At 38.9% G+C, this 26,166-nt stretch overlaps 1 protein-coding gene across 2 annotated transcripts in view; it reads left to right on the top strand.

Annotated features, from left to right (window-relative positions):
• The window catches only part of LOC145989084 (clavesin-1), a 52,679-nt gene that overhangs the window by 10,712 nt on the left and 15,801 nt on the right, over window positions 1-26,166 (top strand). Inside the window, exons 1-5 of one of the 2 annotated variants that reach the window (XM_083124385.1) lie at window positions 12,513-12,605; window positions 13,404-13,576; window positions 17,197-17,356; window positions 17,934-17,995; window positions 22,049-22,242. In XM_083124385.1, the coding sequence (XP_082980511.1) occupies window positions 13,405-13,576; window positions 17,197-17,356; window positions 17,934-17,995; window positions 22,049-22,242 (588 nt within the window). In that variant the 5' untranslated portion in view covers window positions 12,513-12,605; window position 13,404. Of the gene's footprint in view, window positions 1-12,512; window positions 12,606-13,403; window positions 13,577-17,196; window positions 17,357-17,933; window positions 17,996-22,048; window positions 22,243-26,166 lie in introns of those variants that run through there. The other variant, XM_083124381.1, reaches the window with a different exon arrangement.

The raw sequence follows: 26,166 nt of genomic DNA, 5'->3' as shown, positions 1-26,166 counted from the left end.
TCATTGGTGTAAGATCTGTAAATGGTCTCTTGAATGAGAGAGAGAGAGAGAAAGTATGTAACACTCACGAACACATTACTTTGTGTGTGTTCTCGATACTATCCTTAGTAAAGTATATTTGAAGTAAAAATAATTGGTCGCCTTTTGCTTTTATAAAATACACTTCCCCCCGGAAACTTTTGGTGGGAGGGATTTTTGAAACTAAGATTGTTGGTGGGGGAAATCCCCCCTGTCCCCTCAGGATTTCACATCCTAAATACGCATATGTATTATTCGTGTGTGTATATAAAATATCCTTTGTCAATCTTGCCCCCCAGAAAAAAAAAACAGGTTGGAGCTACTGTCTCTTAATACAGCATTGGAGATTCATTGCATTTGATTGACAGCTTATAACTTCTTTTGTTTTTTGCATTGGTCTGCAAGGTGTTGATATCTTGGGTTTCTTGGGTTGTCAGGTGCACAATGTCTATGGGATTGTATTTTTCTTTTTCGGCGCTGGTTCACATACTGCAAATACTTCCTTGCCCGGAATGATGCAATCTTCCCTCCAGCATGACAATGCTCACTTCCGACACTCGTTTCCACTTTCTCCCATTCCGGCGAAACTACGGCAAACTGGGATGGAAGGAAAATAAGGCTGTGGACATTGCGAGATAACGGTTTCCGTCTTACGACTTTCTCGCGCTTTGCTTTTGCAAGCGTTGCTATTGACAACGATGGCGGGCGCTTGAGGCACCACATCTTCACGAGAAATTGTTCCAAATCCCAAAATTTAATAGTACGTTTCATCTTTTTTTTATTTGAATGACATAATTTCTAACGTACAACCAGATTTATAAAGAAGAATTTGGGGAAGGAATTAATTCCCTCATGGATACTGACATATAACAATAATTTTAAAAAATATTGCAATATTAATATTGCGAAATTATTATAACTATTATTATATCCTTAGGGAGAGTCTTCTACTCTATCCACCAGGTGAGTGATTATCCAGCAGTACTGTTTTTCTTTATTATTCTTAAAATCTCGTGAACCGTTTATTATTGCATTAATTTTTAGTTTCCTTATTCTGCTAGAATACTAGTCAATTTAACTTTATATCTGTTATCGACCATCAAAATAATAATAAGTTTTCCCCCTCATCTTTCTAATTCGGGGAAGGCGGAGGAGGGTCTTCGAGTCCCGGTTTGGACATGGTTGTTCATTGGCGATTGCCCCTTCTTCAGTTTTATCCATTCATCTTCACTGTCGCGATTTCGTTGATTACTTGACCTTTATTCCTCAGACATAACCTATACACAACATGGGTATCGTCAGCGTAGACGAGGAACTTTAGCCCCGTAAAAAGAAAAAATCGTCCACCAATTAGCCCACAGGAGAAATTTTCTGGCCTCCTCGATGGCGTCGTCGCCTTCTAATCTAGGGGTCCCGGCTTCAATACAAGGTGGAGGCACAAAAGGTTGTTCGCATCCCACTTTAAAATGTCCACTCCCGATTAGAGATAGAGAATGTGAAATAGGGAAAGTGACAGCAATGGATTAGAAAAGATAGAGATAGAAATCATGAAAGACGGAAAGAAAGAGAAGGAAGAAGGAGAAAGTAAAACTTAACAGCCCTGACCACCGAAGTAGCTGAAAATATTTCGTCTACTCTTGAACCTGCCCGAATGGAATTCTCGGGGGACACCAACAGCTCATAAGCACTGGAAAGGCCACACTGGTGCTCAGGTTTCACAGAAGTATTTTCTTTATTTTTTTTTTAATATTGCAAACATTTAAAATATTTCTTCGTTTCTATTTTTTCTTCTTCGTCAGGACGAGTGCACGCCACAAAAATTGAGAATAGCTCTTCGTAAATATTTTGCGAGAAAGATCATTATCTGGTATGAAAAATAAGACTGTAAAAACAGGAGGATATATTTGCTGTGCTGCTTAGATGAAGTTGTCAAAAACATATTTTCAGATTGATGAAAGAAAGAAATTGCATTGCTTACATCTGTTATGAGCCCAAATGTTTTAAAGTGATATAGAGGCGTCATATCCTTCATTGTATCAAATAGATAAAGGCTATAGACATATTAATGTTATTATCTTATTAATTATGAACATTATTGTTATTATTACATGTCAGACATTTGGTTCGGACCCCTCCTGAACAGGCACGTATATCTAGAAATATATTTCGGGGGATCCAAACCAAGTGTCTCAAAATGATAGTAATAATAATAATAATGTTTAAATTAAAATAATTTATAATTATATTAAATTAATTATAATATTCGAATTAATTAATATTATATTCTTGTACATGATTAGGTAAAAAGACTGTATTCATTATCTAGCTTACGTATAGTTGAGGTCGGCAAAATTTGTAAAAGAACAAAAAAAAAAAATCCTGCTCTGGCAAGGAAAGTAATGTCAAATGGATAAAGAATTATATTTATTGAATATCAAAAAAGGATGTTAGATCCAGTTGACGAAAAGTAAAGTTCCTGGTAATATTTTATGCATATTATTATAAGTAGTTATAAATCTTACATAATTCTTCTTTGGTACTGCCATTCAAAGTCGTATGATCCAGCGTGCGAAATCGTGGGGGAGACAGGGGGGAATTCCCCCACCAACGAACGATCTTGTCCTCACCCCCCCCCCCCCCACACACACCAAACTTTTCCGAGGGGGTAGAGTTTTTGTTCTAACAACAAACATAAATGTTAGTTTGGGAGTCGAATATACTTTACTGGAATAATATCGAAAACATACACGAAAGAACAGACAACAATAAACAGCCTCATCTCTAAGGACACTGAACCCAGCGATCTCCAGAACACAGAAATTAGTCCGACTTGTTATTTCTTCTCTATTTCTCATCGACTTTCGTCAGCTACCGCAAAGTATGTAAATATATAAATGAAACACGCAATAGCATTTAAATGTGAATTCTATATAAGAAACTATTATCTTCTTCATGTCTCTTAATTTTTGCCCCTCCTCCCTAGACACGCAAATCATTGTTCATGTTCATAGCATTAGTTGTATATTAAAATCTTCAATTTGAACTAATGTTAAATGAAGGGCAGTCGATATAATATATTGTATATTTTATAATATAATTTGATTATTTAATAATTTATACATATTTATTGACATTATACATGTATGTATGTGTGAGTACATACTGTGTGTGTTTGTGTGTGTGTCTGCTCCTTCCCCCCACCAATCTGCACTGCAGTAGCGGCTCGTGCCTAAAATAACAGGTGAAGAAGTACATTTATAGGCAATGAAAAACAAATAGTAAGTGTCAGTGGGACCCCCACAATTTAAAACGTCTTTTTTGTCTTCATCCGTCCATCTGGAAAATGGTGTCTGCAACAAATTACACACTAAGTCATTTACTGAGTTCATTGTACAAACCACAGCTCAACACATGAACACAACACATGATAGGAAACGCGAGGCACACACGCGGAACAAGATCTCGCGAGAACGCAACGATTTTGCCACAACCACTGGATGCAATGTTTTCTGTCGACGAGAGAACTGCTGCACCTAGATGGCGACACCCGTTCAATTCCAACGCTAGGTGACGTCACCGTTGCCATGACATCCGGCTAAAGTCTTCCGCAACCTGGCGGCTTCTGCTCTTGGTTTGTTTATGCTACGACGAACTCTGCACGTGCGTAGCGCCGAGCGGCGAATTATTTGAGTATTATCGTGTGGGTTCTGCTGGGAAATAGTTTAATTTAACAAGCAAATGAAAAATGTCAATATTAATTTGAAAATTAGGTGAAAACATCTGCACTTGTTGCACTTGGCCAGCCGCCACTGACTGCAGTGATTTCGCACATTCGCACCCTGGTATGATCCCAATATAACCCTTGACTTCCAATAAGTTCGGCGGAAATAAGTAACCTCGAAAAAGTATATTTTCATTTTTCAATTTTAGTTATTTTATAATTTCATTATTTAACTTTAGTACTTCGTAAGTCTTTCCAGAGGGGTCCGAATTTCCTGGACCCCCCCCCTAAATACGTCCTTGCTCCTGAAATATAATGATAAATACGTGCCTGATTGTTAGGTCTCGAAACAAAGTACAAGCAGAACGGAAGTTGCAATTTCCCTTTTGTATGTTCCAACATGCAACGAAGTGATGATACCTTCAATTTTTGTACTTAAGCTGCCGTTTATTCTGTATCTTACGGAAGAAACAAAAGCCAGCCCCTCCTCCAAGCGGTACATCGTCTGAGAATATTAGAAAGCGAAACCAACGGTACCAAGAACAAAGTTCTCCTCTCTCGTCTGTTGAGAACGTGATTCATTGTCAAGGAGCCGTTGGTTTACTTTCACCTTGACGTTTCTTCAGTTCGGAATCTCCCACCTCTGTTTTGCTGCGACGCTTACGCCGTGGCGCGTAGCGGAGATCAGCTGAAGCTCGCGTCGTGACAAGGAGCGAGAGGTCGCCTTTGACAACGGAGATTTTTTTTCTCTTCTGTGAACAATGATCACACTGTGCAAGGGCGAACCAGACTGGCTACGGTTCAGAACGCTGGGATGTTATTTTTACTGGAAATTTTTCAATAACACTGAAGAGATGATGAAAACCCGTAAATTATTTTTCAGTTTCCCAAATGTCAACCGTTATTGATGAGGCCACAAATGAGGCCACAAACTGAAACGAGATGTACTGAAATAAATATCACTTCAGCTCTGTGAAAAATGGTAATTGGAAGGGGCCATGTGGGTCTTGCCAACAAAAAGGCAGGCTGGTGCACATAGATAAATTCCAATGTTGCCATCTGTAGTTGTAAGATATTATCTGGTCAAGCAGATTAGATGTAGACTTGAATAATTTGACGAAAAGGAGTTCTGGATTGCGAAGCTAGGCAAGAAGCTAGTTTCCAAAGATACCCGCCGACGGAGTGGCGCTACGACGTCAAGGGCCCCGGTTTCGAATCCCAATCCCTGTGTCCCCCTCCGATTTCCATGAAATTTGGCAGGTGTATAGATGAAAATGGTGGTGGACAGGCTTGTAAGAGATTCTTACGCTGTGGACAATACTGTAACTACTGTGGCGTACCTTCTAAAGAATGTGCGAGAAGAAACAATAATATTTTATAATTTTTTTCTTATTTGGGGCCAATATTTGCGTGATCTTTATTTTCCTTACATATAAAATTGAATCCCTGTTTCTTCCTATGCCATATTTACGTGGTTTCGGGGTCGGATCCCCACTTCAATTTCTCCTCATCTTGACATTTGAGGGGGGGGGGTCCCCCTAAAACCGTTTTTTTAGCTGAAACACAAAAACACGTACTTCTTCCTTTGGGTCCCTCCATACACCTGCCAAATTTCATGGAAATCGGAGTGGCACACAGGGGTCAGATCCCCGCGTCAATTTGTCTTCATTTTGACCTTTGGGTTTTTTCCCCCCCTAAAACAGTTTTTTTTAGCTGAAACAAAAAAACACGTATTTCTTCCTTTGGGCCCCTCTATACACCTGCCAAGTTTCAAGGATCCCCCAGGATCCGGATCTGGCCATCCCTAGACTTGAAATCTTGAAAAAATCGAAATGTACTCGTCTCCTCTTTGCGTTCAATTATGTGTGTGTTTACTTATAGGAAGAACCCATACACACATGCACACGTAAGTTTACCTTTATTGTGTGTTATTTTTGTCGAATATTGAATATTAATAGTAAAATTAAAGAACAAACCCAAAAAATCATGACTTTTCTGAGATTCGAGCTCAGAATGTATGTTTTGGCAGCGTCTTGTGAACGTATTTCACTCAGTATTGTATTTCCATATTGTAATGATGTCAAGGCTTTGCTGAGGTGCTATTTAAAAATGAAAATAATTGTGGTAAGAAATTCTACACACAATAGTTGAAGGAAAAGTCGATTATACATCTTCAGCAATTTCATGTTCAGACTATTTATTTCCTTGTCGGGCACAATGAAAGCGAAAATACACTCAATCGATGGCTTTAGCCAGGAAAGATGCGAGTAGACAGACTCGCAGAGGGAAACGGGTAGAGAAACTGGCAAGATGGAATACGGAAAGAAACATTAATTTTTTAAAAAATGAACGGGGATTAGAACAGGGGAAAGAAATGAACATGAAGGGAAGATAAGGAAAAAGAGAAAGACAGAGACATATAGGTAAACAAAGAGAGAAAGAGAAACGAAACAAGGCAAAAGAGAGAAAGAGAAGAAAAGAAGGAGGACAAAGACGGAGAGGAAGAGATAGTGCAAGAGGGAATGTGACACAGAGAGATAGATAGGAACGGATAAGGGAAAGAGAACGGGAGAAGAATAAGAGGGAGGAGGGGAAGTTGAACACAGAAGAAAAGAGAGGAAGAGAGTAAAATAAAATACAGTTGAACCTGAGTTATACGTATGTCCAGGGACGGCGACAGATGTGGGCACGGGTGGTCAAGCGCCTACCCAAAAATTCCTGTGCCCACCCAATCAAATTCACTAAGTACATATACTTAGAGATATGTGAATGTTGCAATAAATAAGTGTATTCTGGTGTTCATTACATGTATATTTTACTAATGAATATTATCTATACTAGAAATGTTCACATATCATCATCCCATAAATAGCTGATTTAACTTTGTCATTAGAAAGCCAAAGGGATTACTAGAGATCTTGAAACAAGAAAACTGTGACCAACTGAATACATCTATGATTAGAAGCAGCTAGTGGGCTTAGGAGGCGCAAAATTATGCAGGGTATGGTCAAAATGAGATCAGTGTTTAGGGTAAGCTTGAGGGCTGCCAGTCCGCGCCTTCACTAGGGAAAAAATGCTGCTTTGAAAAGTACCACATAATGAAAAAATTAGGCACTTCGAATGTGATGAAAAATGTAGAAATACGTATAACTAACTACCTCATGTAGCTTGGCGAAAGGTTATAACTGAAACTGTGGAGGGGATTGGGCTGGGGTCTTGGTGTTGTAAGATCCGGGTCTTGTGTATGATTAAGATAATCTCTAAATAAACAAATAAAACCCTTAGCGTTGCTTCCTCCAGCAACACAATAAATTATTTCGACTTTTTAATTAGGTCTATCTACATTGAAAATCCAGAAGTGTCTCTTTCTTTATTTCATTACATTTTTTATATTTATATTTTAGATACCTGTCATTTTCAAATATGTACATGGTGTACAAAATAACAACATTGTATGTGTTCTACTAATAAATACTAATAAGAAGCACTTACAATAGCCACTACAATACCGAGGTATATTAATTTTGATGTAACAGCTATGTGGGTTTGAAAAAAGCAACAGAATTATTGAATTGATCATGGGTGGCTAATTCTATTTAGAAATCCTAGTTCCACACATACATTTTGCTTATCAGTTACGTAATCATGCGATTTTTCTTGTGATTAACTTGCGTAGAATTAAAAGAAGAAGGTGTTGGAAGGAAAGCTTTGTTTTGAGGGTATCAGAGACCTAATCAATCACGATGAGAATGGGTTAAACGTTTGAAGCATCAGAGGTTCAGCCGAAAAGGTCAACAGAATCTGAAGATGAAGTAAAGAAAACAAGGTGTCAAGAAGTATCCATTAGAAAATTTTGTTTGCTTGTTTTTAAATCCACTTTTATGCTCAGATAGGCTAATAGGGACTAAACCTACAGTTTAAAGTGGAGTCCGAACCAGTGTGCATTGTGCTTCCACCCGGGAAGGGGGCAGTAGAAACCAGAACCTCTTCATTATAAGGCGACAACGTTATGTCATTGGAGAAAAAATATACAGAAAGAACTCACAGGGAACGTGTTATATTATCACCATAAAAGATGCGTTCATTTAAGAGGGTGTATTGCCAGAAACAAACATTTGAGACTTTCGGAAAACAAAGTTATTGTTCACGGAGTTAGCTGCCTTGATCGAAGAATGAAACAATGTGAAATTGAAACTACCACCTCAACTTTCGTAGGGGTATGAACTAATGAAACTCCATTTTTGGAAGAGTAAGTTGTTGCTGATTCGACTGATTTGTTCTATGTGAAGTCACTTTTCTGCTATTTTGGCTAATGGCGACGATGAGGTTCAATGAATATTAGGTGAAAGTGACGAAGGGGGGAAGGGAACAAATACATGCAGACACTGAAAATACAACCCCCACAAATTATTATTTTGACTTTGCTTCCAAGCGCCAGAGACTCGTTCGCCTACAAGATTAAAGTTTCCAGCGTAAACTGCGCAGGGTAGAGGTTGTCATTTGAGCGCTTTCGGAAAGGTCACGCATACAACCCAAGTCATCTGTGAAAAAGTTTTTTTTAGAGATGAATTACCGGGTATGGGGATCAAATTCGATTAATTCCTTGTGTCCAAAATCACATTCTACAAAATGTAAACTATTTGTTACCTCAATGCATGTGTTCATCTAACCATACGTGTGTTACTTCTCCCGCATAAGTAACGACGACTTTCTTCAGAAAACGAATTACAACTTGGCTAACAGATTTTTCAATGTTACTTGATTATTACTTTTAAGCGATATTTTGTCAAAATAGCCTTTCATGAGCCTGGGGATACTTTTTGCAGAATGAACAAAGAATTGTATTTCCCTTGTGTGTGTGTGTGTTTACATTCCCAATAAGACATTAATTTTAATCCAAATATCCAGTGGCGGCGATTTGGAGGAGCGAGGGGGTGTCCCCCCGCCACATTTCCCCACTTGTTGCACCCGCACTATGGCCTCTTAATGCTAAGACTTTTCTACCAAAAAAGTAAACTATCCTTGACCCCAAGTTTTGGTACCCGATAGGCGTTACTGCAAACATTCAGATACATTTGTCAGTTGCAATAACCTTGTAAGCCAAGAAAAGTGATTATTAACCCCCAAGTTTGATTCAAAAACTCATATGATGAAAATAATATGATCGGGAACATGCATTTAAATTACGAAGTTTTAATACACTATGTGGAAGAAAGTCATTGGACACCCGGTTTCAACTCTGAAACGAACTCCTCATGGAAAAGAGAGTACAGACGTGTATATATACGGCAGCAGGAGGCTTCTCAGATCATTCGCTCATAAAATGATGGACAGGAAAGAGCTCAGCATGTTTGATAGAGGGATCATAGTAGGCTGCTCCATAGGAAGCATGAGTATATGTGGCATAGTTGATGCCCGACAGGTCCCTAAATCAACTGTAGCCTTTGTCATCAAGAAGTGGAAGGAAAAGGGACACTGCAGCAATGCACCACGAAGTGGAAGACCCACAAAATTGACGACCGGGACAGGAGAGTGCTGAAGAGGGAGATTCGGAAAAACAGGACCCGTCCAATGCATTCGATTGCAGAAGAGTTTCAAAGTGAGACCAATTTGACTGTTTCGACCAAGACACTTCGCAAGAAGGCCCATGCGCTCGGTTATCATGGTCGAGCCGCTGTCCACAAACCTCTGATAACAAAAACCAATAAACGGCAGAGACTACGCTGGTGTAAAGAGCGGAGAAACTGGACGATGGAGCAATAGTGGAAGGTCCTATGGAGCGATGAATCACGCTTCACACTGTTTCGATCAGATGAGAGAGTGTGGGTATGGCGATTACCCGGAGAACGTCTGTTACCCGAGTGTGTAGTGCCCACAGTGAAATATGGTGGTGGTGGCATCATGTTTTGGGGTTGTTTCAGCTGGCATGGCGTGGGTTCACTGGTACCGGTGTATGGCCACATGACGTCTGCGTCCTACCGAGATATTCTCAACAACTCCATGCTCCCCACTTTGTGGCGTTTCTATGGAAACGAAGAATTTGTGTTCCAGGAAGATAATGCGACTTGTCATGTTTCCAGGGCTACCATGGAGTGGCATGCAGAAAATAATGTCACCTGACTGGATTGGCCTGCTCAGAGCCCTGACCTCAACCCTATCGAACATCTATGGGACGAACTGGAGCACCGATTGAGGTCGCGATCGCCTCGCTCTTCTACACTTCCAGGGTTGGTGACTGTACTGCAGGAGTATTGGCGGAATATCCCACTCGGTGTACTACACGACATTTTGGCCAGTTTACCACGACGAGTGGCTGCTGTTATCGCTGCCAAAGGCAGACCGACCTCCTATTGGTTGAAAGAAAACTGATGGTATCCGCTGACATGTGGTATCCAATGACTTTCTTCCACATAGTGTACTTCACCTTTGTCTACCATCACAATTTCTATCACTGTCGCCTAATATATAAAGTGGAGTAGGTATGTGCCTTATATTTTTGCACTTAAAGGACAAAATGTGATTTAACCAATTCACATTTATTTCACTACATTGATGTGAAGGAAAGAATGTGATTAGAATGTATGGCTGGGCACACACAAACACTTCCTTGAAATAAATGTGTCCATCGGAGACAAAGAAGTGGAACAAGATGCGAGAATAGATTAGAAAAGGAAGAGGGGAAGACACCAAACACACACACACACACACACACACACACACATACATGTGATATGTGTGCGTCCATAGCAGTTAAGAGAAACATTTGAAGAATGGAACGAGAGAAAGTGAAGGGAGAAAGAGGTAACAAGCTGAAAAAGAAAGATATAAGTAGGCATTAGGGAGTAAAACAGAAAAGATGAAAAGGAAAGGGAAAAGAAGTGAAGGGAAATCGGGAGTGTAAGAGAGAAGGGGATACATATGCATATGGCCTTACATTTATGCCTGCCCACCCTAATCTATCAATATACAGCTTCTGCCCACCCGGTCGAAAAATTCTGGCGCCGCCCCTGCGTATGTCAGGTGAAGAGAAAATAATAAGTATAATTGACAGTTACTTACAAATCATTGGATTGGATTGATTTGTTGTTTTAAGTCCACTTTATGCACAGTAAGGCTAATCGGGACTGGACCTACAGTTTAAAGTGGGATCCGAACCACTATGTCCCTCTATCGGGAATCGAACCCTGGACCCCTTGATTACAAGGCGACGACGCTACCACTGCGCCATCGGGGAGACCCTACTTACAAATCAGATTTAGATACCATGCCATATATCATTATTAAAATACTGTTATTGTATCTATTTTGAGGAACAAGATATACGTAATACAGGCTATTTCTGTCATAAAGTGGTAAATTAACGAATCTAAATGTTAGATTCTTAAGTTTTATATGGATTAGCATCCACTTCCCGTATAAATTTTATTTTCTGTACAAGCGTGTGACATTTCCTCTTTCTGTTTCCCATAGCCGACCAGTAGCAACCGAAAACGCTCAGTGAAGGGACTGCTGTTCTGTTTTTGTTATGAAACACTGCAAGCGTCAACTATCGGTATCTTTTTAACGTGTGTGCTTTCTTATAGCGATTACTTTACAAAAGAGAATGCGTCTCACGTTCTGAGCAACAGCGGCAAATCTTTCTCCTCTGATTTCATGACCCCTTGTCTTCTCTGTGAGACCGCCACGCCCGCGCCGCACTCGTTCGTCTTTATCGCAATTCGAGACCGACCGTCGCCATGCCCGCCTATTGTTTTTCGTACTCGAAACTCGCCTTGTGTTTTTGTAACGACAAGAAATGTGATATAGTTGTAGCTTGGTTACGTACTACAAATCAACTGTATTTTCTGAAAATTAGTACGTATAACCCCGAATTACGTACAAATAAGGTTTAATTAACACGTTTTTAAATTATATTTTGCCGGGACCTACAGTAATTTATGTACAGAATTTCGCAGAACTGAGTTACGTATAAAGCAGTCTCAACTGTAGTTTATTCGACAGTGTTGTCATGTTAGCACTCTTTTTCTTTCTCAGTATTTCTCCATATTCTTTGAGAAGCGTCTCGTTTTACTCGCCCAGAAAAGATTTTTTTTTGGAATTCAAGTCCACTAAGCGGAGACCCACCCGGTGTCATTTTGTACCCCTATATTATATTGTGGAATAGGCCTAGTGGCATGTCCGGTTAAAATTTCAGATTGTGCTTTTAATCTCGACCGTCATTTTGAACAATTGGGGGGGGGGGTATTGAATTATTTTCAACATAATATTTTTGCTGTAAGTTTAATTACTCTCCTTTCTCTTTTTCTTGGCTTCAAGGTTCGATGGAACCAGGAGAGAGGTCATCTCTGTTTACACAGTATGTTCCAGCAATTTTCGTGAAAGTGTCTGTCTGGTGGAAAATCCACTTTTATTTCATTCACTCTTCCTAATAATAAAAACACCAAAAGTCTCATGTTTCGCAATCGAAACGTACAGAAATGCAAAATAACAATTTGCAACTACTTGATAACTTCAGGTGTGTTTGCAAAGGAATATTTCGAGGCAACGTAACATAATAAAACGAACAATACAGAAGAGAAACTGAAGAACAATTAACACTTCTCGCTAAGATCCTGGTTAGAATGTTATAGGTGTGTTTGCCCTTGTGCACAGTTCAATTTGTCCACTTTCTATTAAACATGTGCTTTAGTCATGGCTCCTGTGGGAAATCCATTTCCATCTTGTCTTCTTATCGTAATTCAAGATTTTGTAATGAACTACACGTTGCAGCATAGATAGACAGACAGCACTGAACATTTCATTGTGTGTTCTGAAGTTCGACCAGGAACGCTGAACAGCTACATTAGTTGGATTCCCGTATAGGAAGGTAGGATATCTGTTTCGTTGTGTGCTTTCCCAAGATTTAAGTACTTATTCGTCAAGGCCATGTTTCTTGAATTTTACGTTCAGAAAGTGGCTTTACGTTTATTAAAATTGGGCTTACATGAAACGCATATATTAACGAAGTTGTGACGGTATGTTTACGTTGAAGTTTTACTAACTTTTAGGCTTTATACTACAAAGTTAATTTCCTTCACTCAGCGATTTCAACCTTCAATAAAATATGTTCGACGCTCTGACGGCTACGTGACTAGGAAATTAATAAGCACAAGATACAATTTATATCGAAATTGTACTCATGTTCATGTGAAATATGTTTTTATGTTACAGTAATTACTATGTTCAAATATGCACAGGCTCCATTAGTATAAAAGCTTAAAAAATGTAAAAAAAAGACACTATTCTTACTGTTGATTTTTCCTCATTCGAAGAAAAAAAATATAATGATAAATATCCACCAATGCCTACGCAACTTGGTAATTCATCACTGCACATATCAGCTTTCTCCATTGGAAGATTAGGCAATCAATGCTGTGACCGTTTTACGTATTCATACAGGCGCCAAGTGTAGACGTGCATAGTGTACGTATGTTGCCTTACGATCATCGTTGTCATATTTCTTTCCTTGACCACATTATGATGGTGCATCGTTACTGCATTCATTTGGAAAACTGTCAACAGGTGTCGCAATGCTCTGCAGATTCGTTATTGTTCTCGACGAAACTGCAAGCAAGATGGCCATTCTTCGCTTGATCTGTGAATGACAAAAATCCTTGTCTTGCAGGATGCGTTACGAGGAGTTCTTCAGTGAGGATGAGTACGAGTGTCGGCTGAGTGAGGAGTTGAGGATTGTGGCACGGACGGAACTTCGGGAGACTGACTCGACGAGACAACAGGCACTGACGCAGTTTCGGGAATGGATCAAGAAGCACCCAGACATCAGGAAATGCCGCATGGGTAAGATTATCATCATCATTACTGCTGCTCTGATATTCCCATTATATATACATACAATGGCGCCCGCAGGATTTTTTCTCCGGGGGCAGAGTCATAGAAACTTTTAATATTATTATTATTATTAGTAGTAGTAGTATTAGTAATACTACTACTACTACTTTGCAAATCATAAAATTAAAATTGAATTGAAAATACTTTGGTGTTCTACACAAGTTCAGACTCGAGAATGCTATTTAGATAGAAAGTGGTTTCGCCTTTCTTCCTTTCAATAAACATCTAGCGTATCACTTCGTTGATGAACACTTATTTTTCTTTTTGTACTTTTTTCACAATGCACAGATGTCAATCGGAGTCGGACACCACTTAATCTTCTGTCCTTCATGGTACCTGCTACATGTTTTTACGTGCCGAAGGGTACTGTAAAATAACAATAACAATAATGATGATGTTGAGTTGCTGTAACTTACGGCCTGTAAGTCCCATAAAGCAATATTTCTTTGTTATAAAATATCGCTACAATATCACCATTCGAATTACATGAACTCTTTCCAGAAATCTCAGGCGACCACTTATATATATAATGTGTGAGGTAGTGTTTCGTCTCTCCCACCCGTTAAAAAACACCCAAGTATTCAATCAACAAGGTTAAGTTTCATATTTACACAGAAACTTTAAGGAAAATGCTGCTAAACTAACTATCAGTAGAATAGTTACTTTAATATGAAAAATGTAGTTTGCGTGTCCCAACAGTGACAATATATATAGTAGAATATTCATTCATTCATTCATTGTTTTCTGCCTAATTGGCAGGTTTTTCACTGCAATCTCCAGCTTTCCCTGTTCTCTGCCTTACGCTTCGTAATAGCATACGACCCAGTTAATTTAATATCATCCATAAGCTGATATCTCTTTCTTCCACGGACTTTTCTTCCTTCAACCATTCCCTCCAAGGCATCTCTTAGCAGGCAGTTCCTTCTTAGACAGTGTCCTAACCAGTTTCTTTTCCTCTTCTTGATGGTCTCCAGTATAAATCTTTTTTCACCAACTCTTTTCAGTACGGCTTCGTTTCTTACCTTGTCCGTCCATTTTACACGCTCCATTTTTCGCCATGTCCACATTTCAAAAGCTTCGAGTCGTTTCTCTTCATTTCTTCTCAACGTCCAGGTTTCTGCACCATATAGTATAATATATATTATATCAGTGACGGCGATTGGGTTCCAAAACCGGGGGTTAAGGTGCCAAAACTGGGGGGGGGGGGCAAAGGCAGTTATTTCCCTTTGTAGATAAAGTTTAGCATAGTGCGGGTGCAAAAGTGGTTAGAAGTGGTGCCCCTCGCTCCCCTAATTTGCCGGCATTGTATTATATTAACGAACGTTTTGAATAAAACAAAAGTATATACAATTTGTAATCTAGATCACGATGTTAGAAACAGAAATATTTAAAACATAGTTCTCTGTTGTTTTTTTTACAAATGCATTACACATTTCAAACAATGTTTTAAACATTTTGTATCCCTTTCATATTTGATTAATACACGTTAAAGTAAACAATTTTCCAAAGGGTGGACTTTTTGTCACCCACTGAGTTAAAAGTCGTGCAGTGGCTGAATTATTAGACACCAATTTGCTCATTTTAGTTGCGATTTAGGCGCTTCGGCCGACCTCCGTGGTTATCACAGTGCGCTAGGAAACCAGGGGTTCCGGGTTCGAATCCCAGTCTGGAAATGGATGTTTGTGAGTGCCCATTAATCAATTTCATCATATCATCACTCATATCCATCTTCGAAAATTAGCGAAAAGTGGCACAAGAAACGAAGTAAAATAAAGCAAATCAAATCAAATCATGGAAAATTGAGGCAAATTTCAATAAAAAGAGAAATAAATTTAAGGCTTACCTTTGTGAGAAATGACCAAATTTCTTGCATTTGGAAAACTACTTCATCTCATCGGCCACTAAATATGAAATGTTTATTGAAGGATATCACCCAAATCTTTAAACATAATATACTTCCAACTTTTCACTTGCACAGGATATTTTTTTTTTAAAATGTTTTCTTAAATTTGCTTTTCAGTTTACAATAATAGCATTGCTATTTTTTCACGCACAGATGGTGAGTAGTCAGTGTTCACAGTATTCACTCACAACACACTTCCTACACACAACGCACTTCTAAATAGAAAGATAGTAGTTTTTTAATTATTTTTTTCCATTAATGGAATGATTACGTTAACAAAAGCTTCCGGAGTTCGAAGTGCGATGTACTCCTTGTCTTCTTCCTTATTTTAGGTTTCTCGAAGCCTTCAATGACAGCAAGTTGCCGGTTTGTTTCGCTCGCTTTACTTTCCTTCTTGGGCTTCCCCGACAGCGTAGTGGTAACGTCGCCGCTTAGTGATCACACGTCCCGGGTTCGATACCTGGTGGAGTCACATAGTGGCACGGATCCTACTTTAAACTGTAGATCCAGTCCAGATTAGCCTTTATGCGTATAAAGTGGACGAAAAGATAAAACAACAATTCAAACAAGCAGACTAATTTTCTCTTTTTTGCCTCTCACTTCTACTGCGCTTACTCAAGGAATCCTTACGCTCCCATCCGCTCCCATGTTATTTTGCAATGCAGTGATTACAAAATAATGTAGTTCTATCTGAAGCATAGCGTCTTTCAGAAGCACACTAATGCATTCGCTGCTGGCTTTGGGATGCTTCGAAGTACACCTCAGAAGGAAAAGGAAATGCAAGACGATGCACAAACCATACAGCTTCAGTGATTCTGACTGACTGAAATTTCCCTAACAATGCCAACATATTTCTCTCTAACCAAAAAATACAGTTTTGTGTACACACATACACCCACATCCCTAAGCCCCCCCCACACACACAACACAACAAAATTTTCTCCCTGAAAATTTTCCTGTTCCTACGAAACTTCCCTTCTGAGAAGATCCCCGCAGCGAATTCAAATTTAGGACTAGGTCAAAGCATTGTCAGTCATTTCTGCGCCAAACTGCAAGAAACGAAGCATGACAATCGCTTTTGAATCGAACTATCACCAGCTAGACTAGAAACGACAGATCTAATAGCGCTTCAGGTAGTTCTTTTTGAACAGAAGAAATGTTATCCCCAGTTTATATTGCATATTTCGCGGCGTTTTTCGCGTTAAAGCTGAAAATTCTGTTATTCAGAAAAATGGCGTAATTCGCGTTATTTCGCGATTACGAAATACCGAAAACTTGCCTCCTCTACCTACCCAAATACATTTTAAACACTTTATTTCGCTTCCTCAACTTTTCGGTGTTATCGTTAAAACGAAAACTTCACGTCTCTTCTTATTACTCATTCTCATCTTCGCGATTAACCAAAAGGGGCAGAAAAGCGAGGCTAAATAACAAAATTCAAATCAGATCTTCAAGGTACTTCAGTTTGAGACGCCGAGAAAGAGTGATCGGAATTTTAGACGTGTCAGAGAGGGATAATTCATAATTTTAGATATCAGGAAGAGTTTTATTTTTATACGCCATTTGCTTTACAGTTATGACTTACTTGTAGTTTTAGGTTCGTTTTAGGAACCGCTGATTCACCAAAACATATGTGAGCTGATATGACTCCTAATCTCTTTTTCAGATTCAGTTTTCTTGTTGCGCTTCCTCCGAACCAAGAAGTTCAGCCTCCCCCTTGCCCAGGAGATGCTGGAGAAATACCTGATGTGCAGACAGCTTTATCCTCATTGGTTCAGAGGCCTCGATGTCGATGATCCCGTTATAAACAAAATTATTGACGATGGGTAAGTGTAGGCACGATATAAAATACACACGCAGGCAGCAATAATTTGACGTTTATTAGCACAAAGTTAACTTGCGCGACTACTTCGACTGTATTTCCCATAGGTTTACCACCCCTCTCCTCCCTCCTACGGGAAAATTGCGAAATAAAATGACATAGAAGAGCAAAATACAGAGAGAACTGATTGGTCAGGTTCGTCTCCATATTCCTTGTAATGATGCTCCCGTGTCCCTTCTTTAATCCGACCCCGGTTACTTCCTTTCTTTCATCGAATCTCTCTCCGGGTGTCTAAAGAGCAGAGTTACAGTAATGCGGGAATTTCGGAATGGGTGTGGGGTCATATAACATTTATATTTGTCCCTAGGTTCGTTTACAAGTACAGAAAGAGAATAAACGACTGGCAATTTGGCAGTTTAGCTTAAGCAGTTAATTTCTCAAATCAAAAGCATTATCTTGGAGGATTATCTTGTAGCTGGCCAGCAATTAATAAATGCAAAAAAAAAAAAAAAGAACATAAGGCTTAATACTATGTGGTTACGAATGTATTTTCTTGAATTACCTCTTGTTTTTCATTTCAGATATGTAGTACCGTTATTAGAAAGGGATGACTTTGGCCGGCAAGTGGTCCTTTATGCAGCAGGTAACAAGTCTCATATGTATTTTTGTAGATGTGGTATAGCAGAAAGATGCATGATTCAGTTAAAGTAGGACTTTGAAAACGCTGAAGTATTGGAGCTCTGATTGTTGTTATTTTAAGCTCTATCCCATTAATAACCCTTGGCTCTACAGCTGTAGAAGGGCCTTGGCCTATCTCCCGACTGCCAGTCTCTCTCCCACAATCCTATCTAGAGGTGTGGAGATTTCCCAGACCGGGTTACGCTAGCTACTCACTCGTAGCTCCCCAAATTCCTCACGATGGTTGGGTTACCACCGGTTCTATACACAGGCAGAAAATTCAAAGACTGAACCCATGCCGTCCCGCAGATCGGAGCCCAAAGCAAAGCGCCTTAAGGACCCCGCACACTGAGACGCCGGAAGTGCGACTAGTGTTGCCCACGAGACGAGACTTTGGCCTGTCTCGTCTCGTGGAAATGCTGTGAAATGCTGTCTCGTCTCGAAAATATTCGTTTGTCTCGGGACACATGATCAATCTCGTCTCGTCTCGAACTTTTAAAAGCCTGTCCCGTCTCGTCCCGTGGGCAACACTAAGTGCGACAATAGAACGGAACATTTTCGCTTCCGGCGTCTCAGTGGACTACAAGACCTGAAGATAACCTCCAGACTTCTAGCCGGAAATTCCGTGCTTCGGTTCCGCACATTCCCATATACTGTACATAGTAAGCATTACACCATTTGATTTCAATAGTAGCAGATGACAGAAGTTCTGTTGCCGGATTTTACTGTTTTTCTTAAAGACGTAAATGGTTTCTACAACTATCTTACTACTGATGACAGAATTTAGGTTGTCATTTTACAATTCATTTAAGATAAAAAGTAAGAAAGACAGTGATTTTTCTCGGGATCTTTCCCCGCGTCTCGGTGTGCGGGATCCTTTAGACCGCACGGCCACGGAGGATTGTTTTCAATTTTTTTTTCAATTTTTTATTACTCCATGTAAACCATATACATTGGTATTTGGAGGGTTCAGTACAGTTCATATAAAAAATATATATAATTACAAAATTTCTATAATTTACAATGTTTGAGTTGGTGTTTTAAGTCCACTTTATGCACAGTAAGGCTAATCAGGACTGGACCTACAGTTTAAAGTGGGATCCGAACCACTTGTGCCTCCACCGGGTATCGAACCCGGGACCCCTTGATTACAAGGCAATGACGCTACCACTGCGCCATGGGGGAGGCCCTTATAATTTACAGTGTAGATATTCACTAACGCTATAATATTCCTTATTAACTAATAGTTTCTTTAATTTGTTTTTGAAACTTGTCATACTTTCTGCTTTTATATCATTTGGTAAATGGTTGAATATTTTAATTGCCATCGGTTGGGGTCCCTTGTGAACTAATGTTAGCCTGGTGAAGTAAGGCTTTAAGAGCTGTTTATTTCTGGTGTTATATGTGTGTTCTATTGAACTTCGCAGAGCAATATTTTTTCTCGCATATAATGACATTTCATATATATACAGTGAAGGGAGGGTTAATATTTTGAATTTCTTAAACAACGTTTTGCACGATTATCTAGGCTTTATACGTACCTGCTATAATCCTAATGGCTTGCTTTTGTTTTCTAAATGCTTCTAAACTTGCCGATGAGTTCCCCCAAAATTCTATTGCATAATTTATTAGTGAATGAAACATTGCATAATATTCCTGAATTAGTGAATTTGTTTGAAGTGTTTGTTTTAATATCCTCAGTGCAAATATTTTGGAATTTAGTTTCTTTAACAAGTATTTTTACGTGGTTTGACCAATTTAGATTTTCATTTATAGTAACTCCTAAAATTTTGTTTCTGTAACTAATATTACTGGAAGATGGCTATTCTTTACTACATCTTTAATTTTATTGTTTTGTTTAGTGTGAAATAGCACGTAATTTGTTTTCTGTTCATTCAAAAGTAATTTGTTACTGTCAAACCAAGATTTCATTTCTTCCATTGTTTTTTCAATGTTGGCTTCCAACTCGTTCACATCATTTCCCTTTATTATTGCGCTAGTATCGTCTGCGTACAACAAAATCTTTGTATTCTGTATATTAAATGGTAAATCATTTATGTACAAAAGAAAAAGTAATGGGCCTAATATTGATCCTCGGGGAACTCCATATTTTAACGTCTTTAGAGTGGATTTGTATTTTTTTACGTTTCCATCTCTTTCGTGGCTAATTTCAACACATTGCATTCTGTTTGATAAGTATGATTTCATAATTTCAAACGCGTTACCCCTTATCCCATAGTGTTCCATTTTATAAATTAATATTTTGTGGTTTACTAAATCAAAGGCTTTTGTCAAGTCGTAAAATATTCCGAGAACTAATTTTTTATCGTTTATACCTTGCAAGATATTTTCGATTAATGTATGTGTTGCACTTGCTGTGCTTTTATTTTCAATAAATCCATGTTGTGTTTATTAAGGAACTGTAGAAGGCGACGTTTTAGTAACTTTTCTAGAATGTTGCTTAGCACAGGTAGTAATGAAATTGGTCTGTAATTTTGAACCAGGTTTTTACTTCCATTTTTAAATACTGGGTTGACTTTTGCTATTTTTAGCTTAGTGGGAAAGATACCATTCGCGATACAGTCATTAAAGAGATATTCTAAAATTTGTGCTAACAACTCCTTGATTTCTTTTATTACTCTGATTGGAAATTCTTCTCCTACAGCCTTTGAGTCTTTTAAATTACATATCTCCTTCGATATTTCATTTGTTGTGGTTGGCGTTAAAAACATGCTTTCTAGAGTGCGCGGTTTAGAGTTACACAAAAGTTGCAATTGGTTTTTTGCTTTATTTATATTTGTTACTAAGTTATATCCTAATTCGGTGAAGTATTTGTTAAATGTTTCACACACTACAAATGGATCGTCTATTTCAATATCATTTGTGCATAATTTTATATTGGTATTTGCTGGGTTTTTTTTCTTTCATTACAGTATTTTCATTTACAACGTCCCACATTGCTTTGCTTTTGTAGGAAATTTCAGACCGAAGCGACCAGGCTACACGACACGTATTAATTGAGGATTTCACCAATCGAACACAGGCTTGTGCAGCATGTCATGACGCTAGGGTGTGAAACGTTGCTATTGATTGGCTCGTTCCTAAGCGACATGCATGGCTTGCCGCTTCGGTCTAAAATCTCCCATCTAGACATCAAGGGGCCGAGGTGTGATCGTGACATGAATGAACGATTGAAAAAAGGAGGAGAGTAGATACAGAACCAAAAATGTTTCAATTGACACAAATATGTATATTTTTTACTATAACAACACAATAATGCACATAAACTGCTAATAAAGCAACTTTGGCGCATCACTGCATCATGATGTCCAGAGAAATGCATCAATGAGGAACTTTACCAGTTGCTGTTCCGCGTGATCAGGGCCGGTGTCACAGTGTAGAATGTCCCTCAATGGTAAATGTCTCCCTGGAAAAGTCAAATGTAACCCGGAAAAAAATACACTAGATTAAGTTCGTTGTAAATTTTTCCCTTCATTGTAGAATTTCGCCCCTGAGAAAGCACAAGGGGGACAAAACACATGGGACCTTAATTATGATATATTTTTCCTCTAAACATTCTACAATAGGTAGTGTAGAATGTAGTTACGTATTTCGCCCCCCTTCAAATTCAAATGGTTGAGAACAATGACAGTGTTCTAGAATTAAAATTTTAATGTTTGTACCTAAACTTTCCTTTTCATTTACTTAATTTGAAGGGAACTGCCAGCAAACGTGGATGAAAAACTTCGACAATTCAAGATAAATCTTGGATAATCTGTGCGGTTCATTTGTTGTTACGTATTATCACGAATCACGATTCATATTCACGTTCGTTCTCAAATTCGTGAATTGGAACAATGTTTGTTCCGTGGAAAAAATATGTACTTTAGGAGTATCAGGAGCATGAATGACACATGTAGAAAATTGCCATATTCCATTTATTGTGAAAAAAAAACTTCAGTGTCACATGACATAATGAGAAGTACCAGCACGTATAATTCTTTGTATTCTTTCTCAGGGAGATTTGATCCTTATAAATTCACATCTGCCAACATGGTGAGACTACATGGATTGGTATCCGAAACATTCCTGGATGACGAGGAGAATCAGATCCGTGGTTACACGTACATCAATGATCTTAACGGCTTCCACATGGCTCACGTTAGCTTGTGGTCACTAAGTGATGTTCCTAAAGTCATGCACTGCTTCCAGGTAACGTTAATTTCCTTTCTATAAACAAGAATTTAAATTTAAAAAATAGACTTTGAATTGAAAATGTTAACATATTATTATTTGATATTTCATTTATGTGTCAAGCCACCATCTGTTGATCGATTGATTGGTTTATTATACTTCGATTTTCTGACACTTTTGGCTAATCGCAAAAATGCGTGGGATAAGATGAAATGAATGGACAATCACTAATTTTATATGGCCGACACAGCACAAGCCCCAGAATCTAGACACTAGAACCTCGTTAGTCTGCAAAATGCAAAATCTGTATATACTACATGGCAGAGAGGTTGACGTTTGGGTGCCTTCCGAAAGTCACCATTCTACCGGCCCCCGTGGCGAAGTGGTTAGCACTTCGTGCTACGACGCCAGGGGTCCCGGGTTCGAATCCCGGCCTGGGCATGGATGTTTGCGAGTGTCCTTTCATCATATCATCACTCATCCCCATCTTCGCAATTAGCCAAAAGTGGCAGAAAAGCGAAGTAGGAAGGTGGGGCAAAGTGAAATAGCTAACAAATAATAATATTTGAAACGCATGTAATTACAGAAATAACAAATCTAAATACACAGTGTAATACCTACATATGTTGGCTACATATAATAAAAACAATGAGATGTAGCCATCTTTACTTTAGGAAAGACATACAATATTTATAAACACTGCAAAAATTTCACTTTGCCCCATATATGGGGCAAAGTGAAAAACTAATTGGGGCAAAGTGAAATACACCAATTATGAAACATTACAATTAATTATGTGTTACAATTGTCACAAATGTAATGGTTTTCATCATCAATCTCATTATCAAATGTTGTGCATTCCTCATGAGCCCATTTCTTGCACTTGGAGCACGTGATCCATCCCTCACCTGGCTTCGATCTTGAAAAGGGCTCACTACAAAACATGCACTCTTCTTCGTCACTCTCATCAGAAGATTCATCATCTAGGCCTACTGGTAGTTTTGGTTTTTTGTTCTTACCCTTGCTTAGAGCTCGACCCCCAAACAATTGTTTACGCGCTGGCCTGTTCTTACATGATGAATCTTTGCTGTTTCCTGTAGCTGAAGAGTTATGAACCTTCAGCTCTGTCAAGTAAGGACTAGAAGTCAAAACTGCTGTCACTCCTGTCTTTCTCGATGTTTTTCGGATACTGTTGTCTCTTATCATTGCAGGCAAAGGCAAGATGTCCTTAGGGCTCACCTGTTTACACACTTTTGATGAAGTGCTAGGTTGTGGCTGTACCGTTAGGACGTCAAATGGACGAACTTTTGGCTCACCGCGAACTATTTGTACTCCTACTCCTGATGGACCAGCTGATGCCTCTCCTGGAACTGCCGATTGGTTTGGAATTACATCGTCCTCACCTGGAGGTGGTCTGTTCGTCGTTTCTGCAGCTACAAAAGCCTCTTCCGGAAAGATGTTGGGGTCACAAGGACAGATTCCAGTTGACCTGAATCCATTTACTGCGGTCACTGTGGTGGCTGCCTTCATGTACGCTTTCCCAAAAAGTTCACCAACTTCAGTTATAGAGACTACCTTTCCTGGGTGATTACGTAGCCACGTTGCACATTCCTGAGAATAAAATGTGCTTAATGGGCCCATGAAGGCAACATCTAGAGGTTGGAGTTTATGACTCGTGTGAGGAGGGATACACAGGATATGCACGTGGTTGTCGCGTGCCTTTAGGACCAATTGAAGGTTCTTTGTGTGGGTCGCGTGGCCATCGAGAATAAGGAGTGCAGGATCATGAACGGAAGGTTTGGTACAATGGATAAAATGATCAAACCACTTTGTAAAAATATCTGTCTGCATCCAGCCTGAAGGGTGGCAATGAACAATCGTATCTGGAGGTGTTCCATGGGAAAAGGCTGGATTATTTCTAACACGTGGAAAAATAAGAAGAGGTGGAATGTAGTATCCTGCTGCACTAAAGCAGATCACAGCAGTTGTTGTTGTTCCTCTTTCTGCTGATGAAATTTGCCCAACTTGTCTCCTACCCTTTAAACTGATAACCTTGGAAGTTTTATTGGGAACAGTGCTCATACCTGTCTCGTCGACATTATAAATGCGACTAGGAGAAAACTTGTGGGTGTCCATCAGTGCTGTAAGGAGATCGAAAAATTTAGCTACAGTTACCTTGTTGAATGATGAGGCTCTAGCTTGAGAAGTAGACTCTGGAGTTCGAAGTGTTAAAGCAGGATGACGTTTCAAAAATCCATACAGCCAGTCTACACCAGCCATTCCAGACTGCTTAGAGAATGGATGTGTAATATTATTACACTCAGCATACTGAAACGCCAGGCAGCGAAGATCCTTCGTCGTGAGTCCGAATAGTCGTGATTCCATAAGAATGACATGTTCCTCTAATTCTGCCTCCTGAGATTCTGTGAAAATCGTCCTGAATCTTCCTAGTCTTTTCTCACATGACTGGTCAACGTCCACTGCAATAAAGAAAAAAAGTGTTAATACAATTAGTATCAGCCTATTGTAGGTAATTACGTTTGTCACTCAAACCTTCAAATATGTCTATTTTGGTTTACTTTATTTCTCTTTATACTCATAACAATTCAATTTTTACAACAAAACTGAAAAGTTTCCAAACATTATCCTGTGTTACAGTGTAGGTCCACACGTCTAGGTCCTTTCAAATACGGATGGAATGTTTATAGCCTACTGACCATTCATGAATCAATTTATACAATGTTAAGAGCTAATTTTTAATCAAAAACTAACAGTCCAATCAACTGGTATTTATGAGCTGGACAGCAGGCTTCATGGCACAGTGGTTAGGAAACTGTCTCTAAATCCGACAGTCTTGGGTGCGGTCCCCACGGTGGGTTTCTGATGTCAAAAATGGGGGGGAAATATAAGTTTTATTAGCTACATTATTCATCACATGTAGGCCTTTTATCAATAATTTGTTTAATAATGTTAATTAATAGCAGATAAAGTAATAAAAATAAAGTTAATATATTCATTATTTCTTTTTTCAATCCAATACTGTTTCAAATTAGGTCACATCTTTAATGTTTTCAAGTTGGTATCACAGTGAGGATAAATGTCTTCATAATTGCTTAAGCCTACTTAGGCCTTCTGCTCATTCACAATAAGATTTGATTTAAATTAAACAATGAGAAACTTATTAGCCTACACACTAAAATGCACTAGGCTATATCCATAAGCTGCAGTTCTACAAAAATAAAATGTATTAAATAATACAAATTGAAACTCTTACCATCTCGTTTTACTCGACGGTACAGCGTGGCAACAGGAACGGCGAATGAGTCAGCAGCCTTCTGGAAACTCATAATATTATCTTTTACAGCTGTTACAGCTAGAGCCATAGACTCCTCTGTCCAGGATTGCTGATTAGTTGTGCGTTTGTAATTACGTACCATCTTGCCTGAAACAAGAAGATGTAACATAAATAATACACAATTTTATTGGAATTGTATTAAAATCTAACCATTACTATTTAGATACTTCGAGAAACTGTAGCCCGGGGCAAAGTGGAATAACATTTCTCTTTGCCCCTTTCATTTTGCCCCTGGCACACAGTACAGGTTTATAAATTATTTGCATTTAATTTATTTCGTCTTTACACATTTTGCCATTGCCACATGATGCATGACTTTATAAGTAATGATAAAAATATCAAGAGAATAATGTTAACAAAATACATACCTCTCAGTTTGCAACGAAGCAGGGCGCCAATATTACAAGACCATGTGCTCCAAACACTTTCTTTGTTACTGAAGCCGGAGGAAAAGTTGTCGCGTGCTGCCACCTATGAGGGAGATGCACCTGTACGTGATGGTGACAATACATCAGCAAACCAAAAGATGGCGCTGCGTGTGTGCTTGGCAATTCGATCATTTCACTTTGCCCCTTATTTCGCTTTGC

This window comes from Lepisma saccharinum, chromosome 1 (assembly GCF_977018435.1).
Source record: "Lepisma saccharinum chromosome 1, izLepSacc3.1, whole genome shotgun sequence".
NCBI lineage: Eukaryota > Metazoa > Arthropoda > Insecta > Zygentoma > Lepismatidae > Lepisma > Lepisma saccharinum.
The sequence above is the reverse complement of the archived record's forward strand: the minus strand, read 5'-3'. Positions and strand labels throughout refer to the sequence as shown.